This window comes from Panthera pardus, unplaced genomic scaffold (genome assembly GCF_024362965.1).
Source record: "Panthera pardus isolate Hobbes unplaced genomic scaffold, ASM2436296v1 HiC_scaffold_13, whole genome shotgun sequence".
NCBI lineage: Eukaryota > Metazoa > Chordata > Mammalia > Carnivora > Felidae > Panthera > Panthera pardus.
This window is the reverse complement of record NW_026526688.1, coordinates 134,778,314-134,800,807: the sequence shown is the minus strand read 5'-3', so window position 1 is coordinate 134,800,807 and position 22,494 is coordinate 134,778,314. Positions and strand designations below refer to the sequence as shown.

Genomic DNA, 22,494 nt, shown 5'->3' with positions numbered 1-22,494 from the left:
TGAATATGCCAAACAGGAATATTCCATGTTTTATTAATTAATCTGTATTCTTACATCTTCCTCAAAGACACAGGGTAAAGACTGGACTTTTCATGTCCTGAGAAAAGTGCTTAGAAATAAACATTAGCAAGAATTTTCAGGACACTTTTAGGATAGGAAAATGTCATATTCTTGACTACTTGTCCGCAGCTTTCCCAGAAAGCCACCTCCTCTGTTGTTACTGTGGTAGTTAACTTCTCACCTGTGGATTAATATTTCTTCCATGATAAACTCATTTTCTTGCCATGTAGAGTGTGTATGACACTATCCTCCTTCACACATAACCTTGAAATGTTCTTCCTCATGCAGCTGGAGTGCACCACCCACTCCTGGAGTTGAAGGAAACTCAACTGTCCAAGCAGGTTTTTTTTCCGCCTAGAATGTTTCAGCTGCACTAATTCCTGACCAGCCAAAGAAACTTCAAGGGGATACTTTGGGAGAATGGGGGACAGATACATCTTGAGAAATTTTCACATATGTAGAACAAATGTCTTCCATTGAGGTTTTAAAAATAGTCTCTTTAAACTTTAACATGTGTTGGTCTAGTGTTTGCTCAGATAATCACAGGCCTGCACAAGCAGGACACAATCAGTGCACGCCAGACACAGAGTCTCCTTATCATGGGAATTGTGTTTTTGCTGGGGTTTTCGTTTACTTTCAAAACTTGCTTCTTAACACACTACCTGTAGAACTTACCCATTCTTTAGTTCTACTTAGGAAAAAAGGAATATTATCACCCAGCTGACTTGTTCCTTAAAGGAAGATACAATAAACTTTCCCCAAGGTTTCTCCAAGCGTATTGTTGTCAGGTCTGTGGTTTGCCTCTGGAAATCTGGCAAATGAGTTGATATGCGTTTTTCACTCTTCCTGCTTTTTTTTTAAGGGACAGAAGTAATTTTAGAGGGAATTGAATATATCAGAATACCTAATTTTCTTTCTTTCTTTCTTTCTTTCTTTCTTTCTTTCTTTCTTTCTTTCTTTCTTTCTATTTGCTAAATAGGAAAGTTCATCAGCTTGATAATGGAGGAGAACAATGACTCCACCGAGAACCCCCAACAAGGCCAAGGGCGGAATAATGCCATGAAGTGTGGGTGGCTGAGGAAGCAAGGAGGCTTTGTCAAGACTTGGCATACTCGCTGGTTTGTGCTCAAGGGAGATCAGCTCTACTATTTCAAAGATGAAGATGAAACAAAGCCCTTGGTAAGTAGGACAAAATAAAAAGCACTCTGGTCATAAGCAATCCAAGAAGTAGAAGGTTTGTTAGAAACTGATGGAGTCTGAGGTCAACCCAATTTCCCTCCTCTTTCAGTTCATTGGCATCTTTCATACCTTTTCTCGTTGTTTACTTTGGTTTAAGATGATGAACTTGCTAATTGAGGCCAAGAGGCAAATTATACTTGTCTAATATTAATTTTGACTTTTACTAAGCTGGAACAGAATGCCTGAGTCCTTCGGGCATACTTACTTTACAAGAATTTTTAATGAACATCTGCTAGACGATATATATGGTAGCCAAAACATCTTTCCTTTTCTTAAAAATAAGTTAAAAGCACAGAATTGAAGGAAAACTATAAACACGACTTTCAGTAATTTTTGAGACACCTTTAGTATCAATTCCCTGGGAGCTTCCTTCTACCTTCACTCACATAAAATATGGATATGGTGCTAAATGGAACAATGCTGATGCATCCAATCATCATACACAATATACTCTTCTGGGGGTAGTTTCTGTGTCTTTTTGTGGTTCCTTAGTGGTCTTGTATTTACTTATTTACTTATCATTTTCTCAGCCACAAGTCTCTAGGCTGCAATGAGAGAGAGGAAAAATCTCCAACTCTTCCTGTAGCTACAATAAGCTTTCTTAGCTGTGATCATCAATTGATGGAAGGAGCTACAAACTGAAGTATCTCCTGTGTGTTTTCCCTTCATTTATATCTATAGGATATATAAATGGAAGAAATATTGTGGATTAGATGACATAAACATCCCTAACTATGTTTTTGAAGCTATTTTTCTTGTGTTAAAGTTCAAGAACTTAATTTGGATCAGGGCTCCTCTTTAGTATTTTATATTCTCAGACCTTGTAATTTTGCAAAGGTTTCATTTGTCTGGTTGAATTATAAGAAATAGCAACAAGTGCACATACTATAAACATGTTTTAAAATTGCTACTATATTTTAAGCATTTATTTACCAGGGCCAGGAATTAGACTGAAAACTTTGTGTATGTATATATATATATATATATATACATATATATATCTCATATATATATGATTATATATTATTAGATACTTAAAATAAATAAGAATATTTACATTATGGAGAATTTATATAATATATAAAATATAATATATAAATATATGATATATTTATATTATAGTGCATTTCCATACCAGTTATTGCATTTGTCATAGCAAACCAGTGTGGAATGTGGGGATTATCACTACAGATGGAGAAATTGTGGCTTAGTGATATGAAGCAATGTGACCAAGGTCATAGGGACATCAGAAGCTTATAAAGCAGTAGAGTCTTTTGTCTCTTATCCTATTCTCCAGGGTTCTTGTCTCATTGTACCTTGTTTTATACTGTATAGTATTCACATTATGGCATTGTCTTGAATATAAAATCGTCTTTATTGGGGCACCTGGATGGCTCAGTCAGTTAAGCATTAGACTCTCGGTTCCAGCTCAAGTCATGATTTCATGGTTCGTGAGACTGAGCTCTGCATCAGGCTCTGTGCTGACATCCCGGAGCCTACTTGGGATTCTTTCTCCCTCCCTCTCTGCCCTCTCTATTTCAAAATAAATAAATAAAAATTAAAAAAAATAAAATAATTTTTATCAAACTCAGAGAAAGGGATCAGGTTAATGTGAGAAAACAGAATATGGAGGACTTTGATATGAAATTAAATGGAAGTATGAGTAAGAGCCAATGTTTTATCCCACTGAGTCTTATTCCTGGCATAGTGTGGCCAGAATGGGTACAGATTAAATGATTAATTATGCAGCATCCAGAACCTAAATGGGGGATAAGGGGAGCAGAAGATTCAGGAGTTGAGTGAATGAAAATGTGAAAGATCAAACAAATGTTCTGACTCTTTGGTGAACTTAGTGGACCTTCTAACAATGAACATGGGATAGAATGGATCAAGCTCAAGCTCAATGTTTCTAAAATCTGAGAACTGGAGGATGTTAGAGAATATGCAAAGGAACCCCAGTTTGAGGAACTCTGCCCTAAACTCTTCAAAGAGGATATTATCCTACAGCCTTGGCTATGCTGTGTCATATCTCTGTGTAATTTCCAGAAGGTCTACACAGTCACAGATGGTCTTCAGTGCAGTGTAGTTATTTTGCTAACAAATTGGAAATATAAATAAGAAAATGAAAAACATTCTGATTAATTCAAATGAAAATCTGCCTCAAAATAAAAATCACTTTAATTCATAATATTTCTAAGTTGTATTTTGATATCATTATAATACTGATATTTTTAAGCTTATAATAACTAAAATCAACAAAAGAGAGTTGTATTGATGAGAAAGTACTGATGCTTATACAAAGCAAATATAGGCTATTATTTCCCTTAAAAAAGTTTCTTAATTTTTCTTTACAAATATCATTTGTTAATAGAGAAGTCAAACTTTGGGGTAAATAACTGACTTATTAATTATATATCATCTTTCATAGCAGTTCAAGCACCAGGAATTTTGACTTTGTGCTTTTTAAATTTTTTACACTAATGTTCAAATACATACACAAAGAATCAGATTAAAAACTGGCAATTTCTGTATCAGAAGGCTCTTAGTAATTTTAAAGGACCATATATTTGCCTATGAATGGACAATTCCTTACTTAAAATTAGTTTTCTTTAATGCCTGGCACATTGTAAGTTCTGAGGCATATTTTTCATGAATTAGTGAGTCAACAAAAGGTATCTGTCTATAAGGAGGAAGGGCAGGAGTACCAGGTGTTGTGTGATATTGACTAGTCTCAACCACATATATCAAAGTCATAACTCAAAATCAGAACATAATATATTAAATCATAATCACTTCATAACAACAAAGTTTAAATCACATTAAAGAAATCTTTTTAAAGAATTAATCACCTCAATGAAGAATAATTAAACATCTTGAAAAATGTTAAAACTGGAAAAAATTTAGTTGCTATAAATGCCCCCCTTTTACAGATGAAGTGTGTGTGTGTATGTGTGTGTGTGTGTGTGTGTGTGTGCATGTGAGCATAATATGTTGTTTGTATTGGTCATGGGATATTGTTAATGACTGGCAGATGAGGAACAAAAACAGATTTTCTTGCTCTTGATCCAGTGTTCCTTCAGTTTTGCTTTTTGCCTGCTCACAAATCCTTAACTTTTCTTTAGATTTGCTTTCAATCAGAACTACTTCTTGGTTGTTTATTTTCAATATTGGTGCTTTCAAGCATAGGAATGCCCTTGGCCTTCATATAGTTTGATGAGGGTTATTTCATTATTACTGGAGGGAACGTCACTAATGAAATGAAAAATTCACCCTTTTAAGTATTTGTAACCAGCTAAAAATGTTCAATAAACTTAAACTGGATTTGTTTTTCTCTCTCTTAAAAGGCATTTCTAAAATGAGAGTGTTAACACCCTTGAAATGTGTGTTTCTCCTGTCCTAGGCAAAGGTTTTCAATTTATTTTAATAAAACTTTTACTGAGTTTCTTCTCTTCTATTCAATAAAGAGAGTCAAACTCCTTATTATCCTTGCTATTAAAAACTACACATCTGTTGGGGGGAACAGATATGCAAAATTATAATTGGGACAGGCTATCATGTAAGCACTAGATGTTCTGAAGACACAGATACAATTAATGCCAAGAAATGAGTGATGATGCTGTGCAGAAGGGTTGAGGAAAGTGGCACAAAGCAAGAGGTGGTCCTTACCTGGGGTGCTGAAGGTTGGTGGGAGTTCTCCAGGTAGATAAATGGAGGAAAGGAACTCAGAGCAGAGAAAGACATAGAGTCACAAATAGACATTTATAGATAACTCCATATTGTTAGGGTTGTGAAATGACAGGAAATGGGGTTTGAGTGATAGGAGGCGACAACATAAAGGGATGTATATGTTGTACAAAGAGACCAATTCTCTGGCACACTATGGGAGCTATTTCTAGAACACCTATGCTACTCAAGTTGCAAAACTGCATTAATCTGTTAGAAAGGAATAATGGTAGTCATTTTTAAGAAATGTATTTGTCTGCTCTGGCTGCCATAACAACATGCCATGTCCTGGGTGGCTTACCCAACAAAAATGTATTTTCTCACAGTTCTGGAGGCTAGAAGACCAAGATCAAGGTTGGTCTCTGGTGAAGCCTCTGTTCCCAGCTTGGAGATAGCCGCTTTCCCTCTGTTTCCTCACACACCTGTTGCCTTGTGTACAGAAGGATAGAGAACTCTGGTATCTCTTCTCTTTAAGGACAAGAGACCTATTGGATCAGAGCCCTACCTTTATGATATCATTTAACTTTATTTCCAAGTACAGGTACATGGGGGGAGGGTAGGCTTCAATATGTGAATTTTAGGGGGACACAATTCATTTCATAATACCTACTCTGTTGCATACCTCTGTTAATGAATATAATTTTTTCAATTAGGTTTTTCTCCTATTGGTACCATCAACTTTGATCTCCACTAGAACCTAATATAGCTGAGTTAGTGCATTATACATTTAATTATTTGAACCTACTATTGGTATCTTATGTTCTTATTCAAATTGCTCCTTGTCTTTTAAATATTCTACAACCTGCACAGGTTTGAGAGTTTAGAAAGTCTCACTGCCACTGTTCTTGTATTTTCTTTTTAAGCAAAAGATAAAAATACCTATAAGTTCTCTCTCTGGCAACAGTACCTAATTTGTAAATAAGACTTTCAAGCCTTGGGGCACCTGGGTGGCTCAGTCAGTTGAGTGTCCAACTTCAGCTTAGGTCCTGATTTCATGGTCTGTGAGTTCAAGCCCTGCTTTGGGCTCTGTGCTGACAGCTCAGAGCCTGGAGCCTGTTTCAGATTCTGTGTCTCCCTCTTTCTCTCTCTTCCCATGCTCATGCTCTATCTCTCTCTTCTCAAAAATAAATAAACGTTAAAAAATTTTTTTAAAGTAAAAAAAAAAGACTTTCGAGCTTTAACCATGGTTCCCCAGGCAATAAATTAGAGGTATACCTCAAGATATAACTATTTTGTATTTAAAATAAATCAAACTGAAATCCTTAATATCCCATCATTTTTAAAAGTGGAGAAACTTCAGTTTGTTTAGGTCAAAACTTTCTCCCAAAATCATTTTCTTTTTTTTTTAAATATTTTTTTAACGTTTATTTGTTTTTGAGACAGAGAGAGACAGAGCATGAACGGGGGAGGGGCAGAGAGAGAGGGAGACACAGAATCGGAAGCAGGCTCCAGGCTCTGAGCCATCAGCCCAGAGCCCGACGCGGGGTTCGAACTCACGGACTGTGAGATCGTGACCCGAGCTGAAGTCGGAGGCTTAACCGACTGAGCCACCCAGGCGCCCCCCAAAATCATTTTCTACAGAGTCTGCGCTTACAGACTTTATTCAGAACAGATTTAAAAAATAAAGTTGAGGGTGTGTACGTGTATCTGGCTGGCTTAGTTGATACAGTGTACACCTCTTGATCTCGAGGTCGTGAGTCTGAGCCCTATGCTGGGTGTAGACATTACTTAAAAAAAAAGTCATTCTCAAAAAATAAAGTTAATTTTGGTTGTTTCCAAACAGCAACAGAAGCATGGAAAAATGTATATAGCACATTAAAAAAATAATATATCCATAATCATTCTAAGCATTTATAGTACTACATATTTCTAGTTTTTAGGTAATATTTTTCTTTTTTATATTTGAAATTAAGTCCTACTTATATATGGAAAAAAGTTAAAATTATTCTGTGTGAAGAACCTTTGAAAAAAAGTTCTTTTATCTACTCCTGAACAACTTTAGGACTTTTGAAAAGCTATTAAAAGAAGGTTTTAAAGGAGACTTACATTGAGGTTGTGACAATATCTGTTTGGCCATCTTTCATTCATGATCATGACAAATGACTGTGACCTTAATTGTAGATATTGTAACATGAGGGAAGCAGATGAGTCTGAGATAGAATATGACCATTATAATTCTAAAAGTAAGGCAGCGTATAGATTTTGCAGCTGAATCCAGTGATGAATTCTAGTGCTTTTTTGAAATCATCTGTCTTACTTCCATCACGAAGTATAGTATTACCTAAATAATAGTGAAGTTTCAAGCTTGGCCATACTTGTGAGTGTGTTTGACATACTTTGCATACTAGAATTTGAAACTGAAAAGCAGCAATTGTTAGAAGCTAGCCTGAGACTCCTGATAATAAGATTAAAATCCAAACAGGCACAACTCAATTAATCTAGTCTAGATTTTCAAAAACAGACATTGATCTGGTTGTGCGGAAAGGGTTTTTTCCTGGATGTGACGAAGATGATACTATATTAGATCACAGTGAATTTTCTTAACTTAGATAATAAAGTGATTTTGAGTGAATTATAACCTGAGGATTGGCCTCTAAATGTGCAAGAATTGATTACTGATTTAAGAGCAGGCTCTAATTTTATATATTTAATGAAACTTGTAAGTTAATGAAATCAAGAAATCTCTAAGGCATTTGCTGTTTGTTAAAATACATGAGCTAGAAGAAGACAAAACCCCAATTAAGTGTTTAAGGTAATATTAGGAACCTTGAAACTTGAATTTCATCCTTAAATCTAAAACTGACTTTCTGCCTAGCAACTAAATCTCTTGGTATTTTTTTTAAATTTTTTTTAACCTTTATTTATTTTTGAGACAGAGAGAGACAGAGCATGAACGGGGGAGCGTCAGAGAGAGGGAGACACAGAATCTGAAACAGGCTCCAGGCTCTGAGACATCAGCCCAGAGCCCGACGCAGGGCTCGAACTCACGGACTGCGAGATCACGACCTGAGCTGAAGTCGGACACTTAACCGACTGAGCCACCCAGGCGCCCCGTCTTGGTATTTAAAAATATGCATAAAATGGGTCACCTGGGTGTCTCAGTTGGTTAAGTGTCTGACTTCAGCTCAGGTCATGATCTTGCTGTTTGTGACTTTGAGCCCCACGTCAGGCTCTGTGCTGACAGCTCAGAGCCTGGAGACTGCTTTGGATTCATTCTCTCTCTCTCTCTCTCTCTCTCTCTCTCTCTCTCTCTCTCTCTCCCTGCTTGTGCTCTGTCTATCAAAATAAATAATTTTTTTTAATGTTCATGAAAGTATTTAATGAAATAACTTGTGATAGGTAGTAAAATCTTCAGTGGACTATAATGCTTTGCAGCAAATTTGCACCTGTTTGGACAACAGATTGAGGTCAAGACCCAGCTGAGTTCAGAGAATGTCAGTTCTAGAGGGCCGATGCTGGAGAGGAAAGCTAACGAATTGGACGGTCAGATATGAATGATAAAATAAAAATAAGTGCATATTTCCCCATTAAGACAATTCAGAAAAGTATTTATGAAGTGTAGCTTTTTAAATTTCACTTTGTAGGTTTGTGCATAAAAATAAATAAACATTTAAAAATTAAAAAAATACACATAAGGTGGCATTGTGTGTCATCATAAATTTTTGGGAAATTTTAGTTCATTCCTAGAAAGGATTATATCAAGACAGTGTTATTAATATGAAATTATTTTATTCTCTTTTAGTTGAAGAATTTTTTAATTGCTGACTTCTACATAGCTATTTCAGAGTGGTTAAAATATAGACTTTGAGTCAGATTGTTTGGATTAAATCTTGAGTCAGCCAGATACTAATTATGATACACTGAGTAGTGAGTAAGCTGATTTAAACTTCAATTTACTAATCTGTGCAATGAGATAATAATAGTACCTATTTCATACCATTGTTAGGAGGATTGAATTAAGTAATTTATATAAATGATCTTAGAAAGCAGTGGCACATAGTAAGGATAAAATGCATGTTAGCTGTTTTTATATTAGCATGACAAAAAGAGAATCTATTTCTTAAGATATTCATGCTACTTATTCATTTGATTTTTTTAAAAAATTCAACACGTTTATAAATTTCTAATGTGCCGTAGTTATTATGCTAGTTTCCAGGAAACATAAAGGTGATAGAACCAATCCTAAATAAAAAGACTCCCCCACCCCCCAAAGAAAAAGAATTTAAAAAGAAGCAACTTGTTTCTTTCTCAAGTAAAAGTCCAAACAGATTCTAGGTAAGTGACGAAGTGTCTTCTTGGTCTGCTGCAAACAACTGTTTAGAAACCCACGCTGCCAGAGATTTTGTAATTTTAACTTTTGGCTTCCAAACTCACCATAGGGTCATTCCCTTCCCAGTCAGATAGAAAGGGAATATAAAAGGGAGTATTGCATAGAAGGTTTGGGTGGACCAGGTGTGGTAGTGGCTCTTATAGCTCACAGTTCATTAACTGTTCACATTTCATTAACTAGAACGGAGTCATATGACCAAACCTAATGGCAAAGAGGTCTGGACATGTAGCCCAGCTTTATCCTGGGCTTTGTCCAGAGGAGAACTGAGTATTGGGAGGAGTTATCAGTCCCTGCCACAGGTGATTAAATACTACTAAGCATCATGAATCCGGTGTTAAATTCTGGTGGGTGTTACAGATTTTTGCAGTTGCTATACAATATAATAACTATTTACCATTGGAGGCCATAGGAGGGACACTTACCACCACTTCAAGGTTCAGGGAGAGTTTTTCAAAAGAGTATATACTGAAAATTGGAAGATGATATAGCTTTATTACAAGCTGTTGGGGTGGTATATGTGGAGAATAAAAGTTTAAGCCATGGTTCTTTGGTAAACTATTGGGAAATGCGTGATGGTCAAGTAAGAAAGAGGACAAGAAGTGATGAGAGATGATTTTGGAGACATATGCACAGACAAGTAAGCTGTGTTAAGGATTGTAGATTTTATCTTGAGACTTTACATTTCCCTTGCTTTTATGTGCCTCTTTTCCTTCTTTATTGAATTTAGAGCTAAACAGTGAACATAGGGCTCATTCTAGGTGAAGCTCATTGTGAAGGAATCCAAAATGCTCACCTAACCAAAAAGTCCTTCTCAGACAGTTCTACAGCTGTCTTGGGTTCCTATAATTGGCTATTTTGTATTATGACATAATCTCTGGAAAAATGATGGACAAGCAACTATGCTGCAGTTAAACGCTTGACCTTCTATCATCCATTATAACCTAAGCATAAATTGTGGGCATGCCCATCAGGTCACTTTTTTTTTCCTTCATAGTAGAAAGGATTGAAAAATCTGTTGCTGCTGGAAAGGGCACTTGGAGTGACGAGCAGCAGATAACGTCTTGGGCAATCATAGAGATGGATGGGTGGGACATGGTATCCAGTGGGAACACAGTATATGAGATTTCATCCTCATAATTTTCTCCAGAATTGACCTTGTTCAGTATGGGTGTTTCCCTGGAAAGCAGCTGAACCCAGTTGTTTTGTAGGTTTTAGTGCCAGACTGCCTCGGGTCATGTAAGACTCCATCAGTAGCTATAAGACTTGGGTAAATTGTTTTACTTACTTGACTAAGTTACTCATTAGTTAAATGTAAGTAATAAAACCTATCTCATAGAGCAGTTGTTTGCATACAGGAGATGATGTTTCTAGAATACTTATACATTACCTGACTACATATTAAACTCTCGGTAAATATTAAGTTGTTGGTATCATCATTATCGTTATCATCATCATTTTTATCATCTTTGACTATCAAGATAACCTGACACAGGCAGTTTAGAAGTCAGGATCTACAATATATTCCTTGTTAGTTGAATAATGAAGAAAATAATAGGTGATCAGCCCATGTAAGTAATGCTAACGTCAGAGCAGAAGACAACTTGTTTTTGCTTGTCACCTATGTTGTCAAAACACTGAACTCACATGGAAAATTCTCAAAAAACAATGCTCACCTTTGTAGTATGTCTTTTCTTTTTGTTTAAGTTACTTTCTGGGCTCCTCTAGAGCTTATCGAAATGATTATGATGACAGCTAAGGAGACTTGAAGGATTTTCTTTGCAGAACTGGACCACCCCAGAGAGAGACAGTCCTACTTTTCTTATCTCATGTACAACACTTATTCCTCAACACCAGTTTGAGAATTACCAGAGTGGAATCCCTTGAGTTCTGCTTCTAACATTTAATCATATTGACTGAAGGCTTTTGTATTTGCGATGCAATTCAATATATGGAACCCGATAGTCCCTATATGGATTAGCTCATTAGCATAAACCTAGGCATATTTCCATTATCTCAATTAGTGGAGAAGAAAATTTAGGGAAAAAATGAATAGGTGAAAATGTAATTTGAACATTTACATTTTTGGTGCTCAGAGTAATATATTTTAAAAGGCTACTTTTTCTTCCCCCGATGTATGAAGGTATTTCACAGCCATTTGCTAGTTATTCTTTCCTAAGTTTCTTTTGGGCACTCAATCTTCCTGTCCTTTCTTCTTAAGCTTTATCTTGCCTAGATCCAGCTGTTCTCCATTTTTCTAGCACTATTACCATATGTTCATTCATTCAGTGAATATTTATCAATTGTAAACTATATAAATTATACTTTACAAAATGTTTTGACCACTTTTACAAGGAAACAATGCCAGGTGCATGAATTGTTATTCTTATTTTCTGAATTTTGGCTTCCTTTCCTTAGCATAATATTTTCAAGGTTTATCAATGTCTAGGATATATCAGTACTTCATTTCTTTATAGGGCTGAATAATATTCCATTATTTCAATATGCTACATTTTGTTTATCCATTCTTCACTTGATGGACATTTGGTTTGTTTTCACTTTGAGGCTGTTATGAGTAATGCTGCTATGAATACTCGTGTACAAGTTTTTGTGTGGACAAGTTTTGTATGTTTTCATTTCTCTTGGTTATGTATTTAGAAGTGAAATTGATGGGTTATATGATAACTTCACTGTTTAACCTTTTGAGAAACTGTGCCAGTCATTTTTAATGATTACCTTTCAATTTAATTTAAAACTCAAGCTTCATGCCTGGCTTAAATCTCATCTATGTCTCTCTACACTCCATCTCGGCACTTGCCAGTCTTGACAGGATATTTCAAGTAGGGAAGAAGCACAGTGTGCCTCTGTTTTCCTGTCTCTGCAGCACTGAGAGATAGGGCAGGGAAGGGAGGGAGAGACAGAGAGAGAGAGAACGTGTGTATATTCTGTGTGTCTCTGTGTTTGAGAGGGCCATGAAATGGATACTCTTTCCTTCTTTCTGAGGTCTCTAGTATTGAGGACTGGCAGAGGGGAGGAGAGAGCAAGGACAAATGCATCTCTAGGAACCTATTATTGTAGGGGGAATACGATGGTTGCTCCTGTTTCTCTGGCTAAATTCATGGTTATTTATGAGCATCTTGACTGCCCAGGATGTTGGAGATAGGGAAATATCTTGTCCTCGTTTGTCAGCCTTCAGGTCTCAGAATGAGCATTACACCCATAGCTTCTTGCTGCCAGGACCTCATTACCAGGTGTCCTGCCTTCCCTGGTTAAACTTAAATTACTGGATATTCGGGTATGGCTGACATGACAAATGTAGTACTACAGACTCCTTTACATTGTCACACGATTTTCTCTGCCCTGCAATTCTTTTGTCCTTTACTTGTGGATAGGTTCAGAACAGCCTAAGCACATTACAGAGTGAGGAACAAGCTGCCAATCTCCCCAGTGCTAGCGATTTTCCTGGAGTTTCTTGTTTGCCTTGAGGAGCTTATGGCCTTCCCCCCACCAGACATCTTTCCTTAGGCAGGAAGAGGAAGACAGGTAGTGGTGCTGGCCACAGTGGTATCTGATTGGGTTGCATTCTTTCCTTTCTTATTGTATCTGTTAGAAGAGAAACACATCTTTCTTTATTTCTGGTTTTAGATCCCCAAAATCAGTCTGGGACAACAGGATAATTCCTACTCAACACCCTATTATATAAAACTTCTGTCATACTTTCACAATTTTTAAGTCACAACTTATAAATAAAATGCATATACTTTTTTCTCCCAGATAAGTGGAACTAACATTCCTTTATTAACTAATAATTCTGGAGATTGTTAAAGTCCTTCATGTGTCTGACTTCTTATGATTATTAATTTGAAACAATATTCTGTTCCATTTATGAGTCAGATAACTTGTCATATACAAAAATATGATTTTGGAGGGGGGGATGTTTGTACCCTTTGACCTCCTTTACTCATTTCTCCCACCCTGCCACCCCCAACATCTGGCAGCCACTAATCTGGTCTTTGTATCTATTCACTTATTCTTTTTAATTTGTTTTAGATTCCCCATATAAGTGAGATCATACACTATTTGTCTGTCCCTGCCTAATTTATTTCACTTAGCATATTATTCTTTTTATTCTTTCTATGACTGAATCACATGCCACTGTGTATGTGTGATATGTATCTGTATCTATATATCACATTTTCTTTATCCATTCATGCATTGATGATTTTTTCCCATATCTTGGCTATTGTAAATGATGTTCCAGTGAACAAGGGGATGCATATATATTTTTGAATGTTTTTGGTTTTTTTATTGATAAATATCCATAAGTGGAATTGCTGGATAATATGGTAGCTCTATTTTTAACTTTTTGAGGAACCTCAGTGCTGTTTTGCAGAGTGGCTGCACCAATTTGCTTCCCCACCAACAGAGCACAAGGGTCCTTTTCTCTACATCCTCACCAACACTTGTTATCTTTTGTCTTTTGATATTAGCTGTTCTGACAGGTGTGAGGTGATATCTTACAGTTTTGATTTGTATTTTCTGATGATTAGTGATGTTGAGCATCTTTCCATGTACCTGTTGGCTCTCTGTATGTTTTAAGGAAAATGTCTATTTAGATCTCTGCCCATTTTTCAAATAGGATCATTTTTGTTTGTTTGTCTCCCTCCCTATCTCTCTTTGGATTATTGAGTTGAGTTCTTTGTGTATTTTGGACACTAACCCCTTATCAGATATATGATTTCTAAATATTTTCTCCCATTGAGTAGGTTGCTTTATAATTTTGTTGATGATGGTTTCTTTTGCTGTACAGAAGCTCTTTAGTTTGATGTAGTCCCACTTGTTTATTTTTGCTTTTGTTGCTTCTGCTTTTGGTGTTAGATGGAAAAAATCATTACTAAGATCCGTGTCAGAGAACTTATTAATTATGCTTTGCTTTAGGATTTTTATCATTTCCGATCTCATGTTCAAGTCTCTAATCCATTTTGGTTTAATTGTTGTGTACAGTGTGAGATAGTGGTCCAGTTTCATTCTTTCCCATGTGTTTGTCCAGTTTTCCAGCATCGTTTATTGCAAAGACTGGCCTTTCCCATTGTATATTCTTGGCTCCTTTGTCATAAACTAATTGACATTAGTTAAATAAACTAGTTGACATAAACTAATCATATAAATGTAAGTTTATTTATAGATTCTGTACCATGTGACATTGATCTATGTATTTATTTGTATGCCAATACCATACTGTTTTGATGACTACAACTTTGTAGTAGAGCTTGAAATCAGGTTTGTGGTGCCTCCAGCTTTGTTTTCCTTTCTCAAGATTGCTTGACTACTTGGGGTCTTTTGTGGTTCCATACAAATTTTAGGATTGTTTGTTCTATTTCTGTGGAAAATGCCTTTGGACTTTTAGTAGGGATTGAATTGAATCTGTATATTGTTTTTGATAGCATGGACATTTTAACAATATTAACTCTTCTAATCCATGAGTACAGACTATGTTTTCATTTGTTTATGTCTTCTTTAGTTTCTTTCACTAATGGCTTATAGTTTTCTCAGGTCTTTCACCTAATTTGTTTAATTTGATCCTAGGCATATTATTATTTTTGATGCAATTATAAATGGGATAGTTTTCTTTTTTATTAAGTTTTTACTGTTAATTCCAGTATAGTTACCATACAGTGTTATATTAGTTTCATGTATACAGTATAGTGATACTATTCTGTACATTACTCAGTGCTCATCAAGATAAGTGTACTCTTAATCCCCATCACATATTTCACCCGTCCCCCCACCCACCTCCCCTCTGGTAACCATCCGATTGTTCTTTATAGTAAAGAATGAGGTTTTTGATTGAGAGATCAACCCTTTGTTTGTATGTTTTGCTTCTTAAATTCCACATATGTGTGAAATCATATGGTATTTGTATTTCTCTGACTTATTTCACTTAGTATTATACCCTCTAGCTCCTACCATGTTGTTGCAAATGGCAAGATTTCATCCATTTTTATGGCTGAATAAAATGTTCCATTATATATTGATATTTCATTATTAGTATATAGAAACACAACAGATTTCTGTATATTGATTTTGTATCCTGAAATTTTACTGAATTTTTAAATTAGTTTTAACGGTTTTTTGTTGGCATCTTTAGGGTTTTTTATATATAGTATCATGTCATCTCCGTATAGTGACTATTTTACTTCTTCCTATCCAATTTGTATGTTTTTCATTTCTTTTTCTTGCCTAATTGCTCTAGCTAGGCAAATATAAAAAGCCCTATATATATTAACTTAAGGTATCTTTCTCTTCTAACTCATTGTTACTCTTTGTGTCATAGTCATAGAAGAGATGAACAGAATCAATTCAGTGTATTAGCATAATCTGCAGCTAATTTTTATGAACCTGGATTCCTACTTAACTATTTTCTAAGTACACGATCACAAATACTTAAGTAATATGGCATCCCTTACCACAGCTAAAAAAATATTTCAGATAAATAGATGCACATCTTCTACTTGGGCTACCTTGTGGCCAATCTTGAGAAATTAGTTTATTAGAATAAAGAACTGAATATACTGAATAAAGAACTGAGATGTGAGCTCACTGACACTGAATCTACAGATGTGAGCTCACTGACCTGAATGTGGGTTGAATGTGCAATAGTCCTGGCCTTGCTTGCAGCATGAACTGATGATTTAAACAAGCCAACATAACCCTAACTTAACTGTTATTTAACATTCAGAACCTCCTCCAGGGAAGGCAGGCAGGAAACATCAGCAGTAAGACTCATACATTTTCAGACAGCTTTACAGTGCCGAATACCTGCATCTATTTTGGATCTTTTTCCTAGATTTTATTTGTTTGTTTGTTTGTTTGTTTTAAATGCTTAGAATTAATAGTTTCTCTAGATTTTTAAAGGAGACTTTCTACATCTTGTCAATTTTTGTCTTTTTATATAACCCCGGGGCTCTCCTGGGTCATGGAATTATTCTCCCATTAGTGAGGAATATCACCTTCAATGAATCACTTCTTCCCATACTTCCTCTGTTAAATGAAGACATGAAACTGATGGTTTCAGAATTGTTTCTCAGTTTCAGGTTTCTAGAAATTTTGCTTAGTTGCACAAATGCTCCTGCTTTCTAAAAATTAAGCTCTCATGATGCTTCCAGTAAGTTAATAGTTTTAGTTATTTCCTAAATCATCACATTTGCCTATAAAATATACATTGTAATAGTCACAATTAATTTGGAAATGGGTAATTTACCTTTAGGATATCCTTGGGGAATAGGAACAGGAGTTCCATTTTGAAACCACACCCAGAGGTCACAAATGTTCTCAGTGTTCTGTTAGTCTGCATTTTGAGTATTTGGGCAAAACTCTGATGAAGGCAGGTTTAGTTATTCTCACAGATAGTGACATACTTATCTAAAATTCTCAGTGTTTTCAAAACTTCCTCTTTAAAGTGTCATCATTTCACATGCAATTGTGATAAAATGATAGTGGTTACTTAAAATATTGTTTCTCTTTTTGATTTTTAAAACTGCTTGAGAATATTTTATTTTGTTAAAAAAAAAATTTGATTATTCATTTTTGAGAGAGAGAGAGAGAGAGACAGAGATTGAGCAGGGGAGGGGTAGAGAGAGAGAGGGACACACAGAATCCGAAGAAGTCTCCAGGCTCTGAGCTGTCAGCACAGAGCCTGACATGGGGCAGAAACTCACAAACCGTGAGATCACGACCTGAGCCGAAGTCGGACGCTCAACCAACTAAGCCACCCAGGCTCCCCGAGAATATTTTAAAGATACAAATGAGTTTGCCCCTTCTGACACCCTTTCCTTCCAAAATTGTAAGATGTAACACTTGTAAAATAGACAATTTGGCTGGATTTTTTTTACTTTTAATTTTTTTAATTTTTATTTTTTGAGAGAGAGACAGAGCATGAGTGGGGGAGGAGCAGAGAGAGAGGGAGACACAGAATCCGAAGCAGGCTTCAGGCTCTGAGTTGTCAGCATGGATAACTTGGCTAGATTTTTAAAACCTGCATAAATTGTCCATTAGACTGTTGTTTACTGCTTGAAACTCTATCAATTCATTTTTCTTTTTTTTTTTTAAATTTTTTTTAATGTTTATTTATTTTTGGGACAGAGAGAGACAGAGCATGATCGGGGGAGGGCAGAGAGATAGGGAGACACAGAATCGGAAGCAGGCTCCAGGCTCTGAGCCATCAGCCCAGAGCCCGACGCGGGGCTCGAACTCACGAACCGTGAGATCGTGACCTGAGCCGAAGTCCGACGCTCAACCGACTGAGCCACCCAGGCGCCCCAATCAATTCATTTTTCAAAGCAGATTCTGTTACATTCTTTGTGTCGCTATACAAAACCTTTACAATGGGGCCAATGTAAATATCAGACAGTAATTTTCCAATTCTTATAGCAAATTTTAATATTACTGGGGAAAATAAAAAAAACTCAAAATACTTATGGATTTATTTTTTTTTATTTATTTATTTTTTTAATTTTTTTTTCAACGTTTTTTATTTATTTTTGGGACAGAGAGAGATAGAGCATGAACGGGGGAGGGGCAGAGAGAGAGGGAGACACAGAATCGGAAACAGGCTCCAGGCTCCGAGCCATCAGCCCAGAGCCTGACGCGGGGCTAGAACTCACGGACCGCGAGATCGTGACCTGGCTGAAGTCGGACGCTTAACCGACTGCGCCACCCAGGCGCCCCTACTTATGGATTTAAAGTAATAGTATGACTTAAAACTTTCAACATATATGTTTTTTATTTTGAGAGAGAGAGAGAGAGAGAGCGTGCAAGTAGGGGGAGAGAGGGGGGGAGGAGGAGGAGGAGGAGCTGGAGGAGGAGGAGGAGAAAGAGAGAGAGAGGGAGAGAGAGAGAGAGAGAGAGAGAGAGAGAGAGAGAGAGAATGAGAATCTTAAGCAGGCTCCATGCTCAGTGTGGAGCCTGACACAGGGCTTGATCGCACAACCTGGGGATCATGACCTGAGCCAAAGCAAGAGTTGGATGCTCAACTGACTGAGTCACGCAGGTGTCCCAACATATTTTTATTAAGATATTATGAATTACATAATTTGTTTTGATCATAGAAATCATAATTTTTTGTAGCAAAATTTGTTGTCTTTCCAAGTTTTGTGTCTCTGATCAGCTACCTTAACTGAAATAGCATTTTTGATTCTGACCTGTTTTCTCATCTTATATTCAAGATTGAGGAACAGGAGTTGTGTGATCCTATCTGTGGGGTCCTGTATTATGTGGCATTCCACACATTTGATACCTGTCCATCTTCTTGTTTTGATATCTGCCTGAAATTTTCAGATTTTTTTGTTTTGAAGTATATTAGCAATTTTGCTGAATTCTAGAAACTAATTTTATTTAGTTAAACTTATTTTAGAGTGTAATTAATTCAAGCCATTCACCAACTACATTTTTTTATTGGAGTGGCAATTAAAAAAGAGTTCCTGCTAATAAAAATTGAAGATACATTTAAGAGGTAATTCCTCACTCTATTATGGCTTTCTAAGAAGACAAAAGGGAGTAAGCTTTTGTTATGAATTGTTATGCATTATGGTCCATGTTTAGTACCCTGTTTATATTATCTTATTAATTCTTACAACAATACTATATGCATAGTTTTTTATACGTAGGGAGACTGAATTTAATAAAGGTTAAAAAAATCTATGTCCCAAGGCTAACAATTGACAAAAACAGGTAGAACGGTGAGATAAATAATATAAGAAGGCCAGGAAAGAAAAAAAATAAATGTTCTGAGGAGACGGGCAGGGTCTAATCTAGTGTCAAGAGGTTTTGAAGTACACATAATTTTCAGTATGAGAGAGAGAAAAAGAAATGCATACTTATTTTAATAAATAAGAATATAGCTTACATAGAGCCTTGATGAAAAACGCTGTACTTTTTGAAATAATGATGCCAATGTAGAGACATACTCAGGGTCCCATGAATTATGGTATTCATAGTTTTTGCTGAGAAGTTCTAGGAAAGGATGTGTTGGCCTCTGTAGGCAACACTTGGTTGTTTAGGAGATATGCTCAAAGAGCATATTTCCAAGATGGGATGCACAGCCTGCTAAAACCCATCTGTCCACATCTAATACTCGGTTTTTGTAGTCATTCATGAAATCAACCCCCATTAGCTCTGTTGGGATCTACAGATGGTTCCCACATTACACTGTTCTGATTCATCAATATCACCTAATAAACCTGTTTGTTAATTTCTTGCTCTCTTTACAAATGCATACAATGAAGACGATTTCATGGACATAACAGATGGGATGCATTCTGTTTCTAACACAAGACACAAGTGATACATAGCAGTGGCTGCTGATTGTCTACTGAATTCCTATATGTAACATGGAAATGGCTAATAGGAAATACACCATAGAGCATCCTCTTGGACTTGTGGCAGGAAACTGAGTAAAGCATGTGATGGCCTATCAAACTTATTTCCTGTCACTCATTTTTGTGGATTCCTATGGAAGCAAATCTGGAATGTACTTCTGATTGCTGATGTCCTAGAGAAGAACCTAAAAGGATTCACAGTAAAGGCCCTCTTTTTTAAATAAATTTTTTAGGTTTCTTTACTTATTTTGAGAGAGAGAGAGAGAGTGTGTGTGTATGTGTGTGTGTGTGTGTGTGTGTATGTGTGTGCACAAGCAGGGGAGGGGCAGAGAGAAGGAGATACAGAATCCCAAGCAGGCCCCGCACCATCAGTACAGAGCCCGATGTGGGGCATGAACTCACAAACCATGAGATCATGATCTGAGCTGAGATCAAGAGTCTGATGCTTGACTGATTGTGCCATCCAGCTGCCCCAAAGATCCTCTTTAAATTACTCATCTATTTCAGAGTTATGACTTTAGAAAACAAAAGGCTGTGGGACTTGAACAACTGCTGATAAGACGATGTTGGAGAATAGGTTTGGGCATTTCTGGCAAGGAATGAATTTAATTTTTATAATTTAATGGAATAGAGGAGATAAAAGATGCAGCTTCCCTTCCATTCTCCTTACTCTATCCCCAAAGAGAGGAAGTTCTGCTTTGGCAGGTCACACTTGAGGACTTTTTCACTGGCCACTGTGCTAGTGATGGTTCACAGTAATGGGTTTAAAAGGCCAGTCGGGTGCATCACCAGACATTAATCCCCATCCTCCCTTTAGTTCTCCAGGGACTACTGTCCAGAAGGAAAAAGGGCCAATTATCTGTCTACCATTGCATCTGATTTGTTCTTGGCCCAAGTATAAAATAAAAGACTTGATCTTGATTCCTCATTAGAGGAACAATTTCTGACCCCTGAATCTCTCTGATTTTCTGAGTCACTTTTTGTGTCTCTGCATCTCTCCCTTGCTTTTACTCCTTTTCTCCATTCTACTGTTCTAGGGGCTCTTGCCTCTCTCAAGGATGGTGTCTTTTGCTTTGGAACCTCCTTTTATTCTCTCTCTCTGTCTTTTGGTTACCTTTCTCTCATTCTTGCTCTCACTCTTTCAGGTGTGTTGCTAGGCATTGCATCTCAGTGGCATGGTAAGGCTTGGATTTGGGCTTTAGAGTAAAACTAGAGGAGATAAGATACTATAGCTCAAGGCCACTTATACCCACCCTACACAAGGAAAAGGAGTCTTCTTTGTCAACAGTTTTTTATCACAGATCTAGATAGGACTTTTGGGCTAAAGCCTGAGCCAATTTTGGGCCTTGCTTTAGTGCCTTTGTCTTGTGCTGACAGGTGACTCATTAAAAGAAAGTCTCAGATATTCCTATATTCTCTGCCAAATGTCATCATAATGCCATGGCATGCCAATACAGATATCTCATACAAAATGTTGCTTAAATATCAACTGTTCCAAGTCCATCATTTTATGGAAGAGGAAACTGAGGATCAGAGAAGACTATAGTTTTGTATATAGGGGTTCTCATGGTTAATAGAACTGAAAATTGCTTAGATTTACATAAAACATGTTTTTGAGCAGAGTTTCAAATCTAGGTCTTTTTCTATAAGCCCTGAAGCCAGAGGTTAGACCATAATTTAGATGTGCCTGTTTCTCTAAATGGGAGATGAATAAATTCCCAATCAGAATTTTTAACATATTCATAGTAATTTTTAAAAAAATCTGTGTAACTATTATATAATCATGACTGCCTCATGTTTTAAATGGCTCTGTTTAGTTTGTTTTTATAATCACATTGGCTTCAATCACATTGGGTCCTTAACTGACCCAATAAAAGAATAGAGTCATGTTTAATACAGAAAATATTGGATTCCCTAAAAGTGAAGGCCAAATGATGGTACCAGGTAATACTGTTTGAAGAAAGGTTCTCACTTGTTGGGAAGAGATAAGTGGTAGGAAAATTGAGGCATCACATGCTGTGTTAGAGTAATCCATACCTAATTTATGTGAGTGATAATTAATTTTTTTAAATAACATCATCTAGCTAATCACACTACTGTTGATAATTAAATTACATTAGTTTTTTTAGTTTGTTCAGCACAGATTTGTAAATTTCTTTGAGTTGTATGTTAATACATTGTCTTATTAGCATAAAATATTACATTAAGAACCAGTGAGAAAGTTTTTCCTTTAGACATACAGGCATTAGTCAAATCTGACAAATAGTGGTCTAAGCAAGCAGCATGTTAATAGATACAGTAAATACAGTTGCATCCATGGCTCAGACTTGATAGGGTAGGACTCTTGATGTCCTTTCTCCTTTCTTCCTGCCTTCCATCCTTCCTTCTGTATTTCATGAGTAGATGTATGAATGCTGACATAAGCCAGGTGTAATACTTGATATAAAACAAGTCATTGCTTTTGTGAAGCTAAGGTATAATGAGGGAGACAACCATTTAATACATAGTAATAACATAATAAAGTGGTATAAAGGAAAAGAATATACATCTACACAGACAATAATGATGCAACAGTGGTGGTCAGGGCTGTAGAGAAATGAAGAGTCAGTCATACAAGGAGAAGAGGGAAGGACATTCTGGGCTGAGGGAAGAGCACACACAGGGAAAACAGGCCTGCGTGCTGGTGACTTCATCTGTGTGGGGTTTCTCATCGTCCTTGCCTTTATCCTGGAAGTGGTTTTAGCCCAACCAATGGTACTTTATCCACTG

At 36.5% G+C, this 22,494-nt stretch overlaps 1 protein-coding gene across 3 annotated transcripts in view; it reads left to right on the top strand.

Annotated features, from left to right (window-relative positions):
* The window catches only part of ARHGAP24 (Rho GTPase activating protein 24), a 654,421-nt gene that overhangs the window by 234,467 nt on the left and 397,460 nt on the right, over positions 1–22,494 (top strand). For all 3 annotated transcript variants that reach the window (XM_019465261.2, XM_019465244.2, XM_019465250.2), the window contains exon 2: positions 1,040–1,239. In XM_019465261.2, coding sequence (XP_019320806.1) covers positions 1,060–1,239 — 180 coding nt within the window. In that variant the 5' untranslated portion in view covers positions 1,040–1,059. The remainder of the gene's footprint in view (positions 1–1,039; positions 1,240–22,494) is intronic.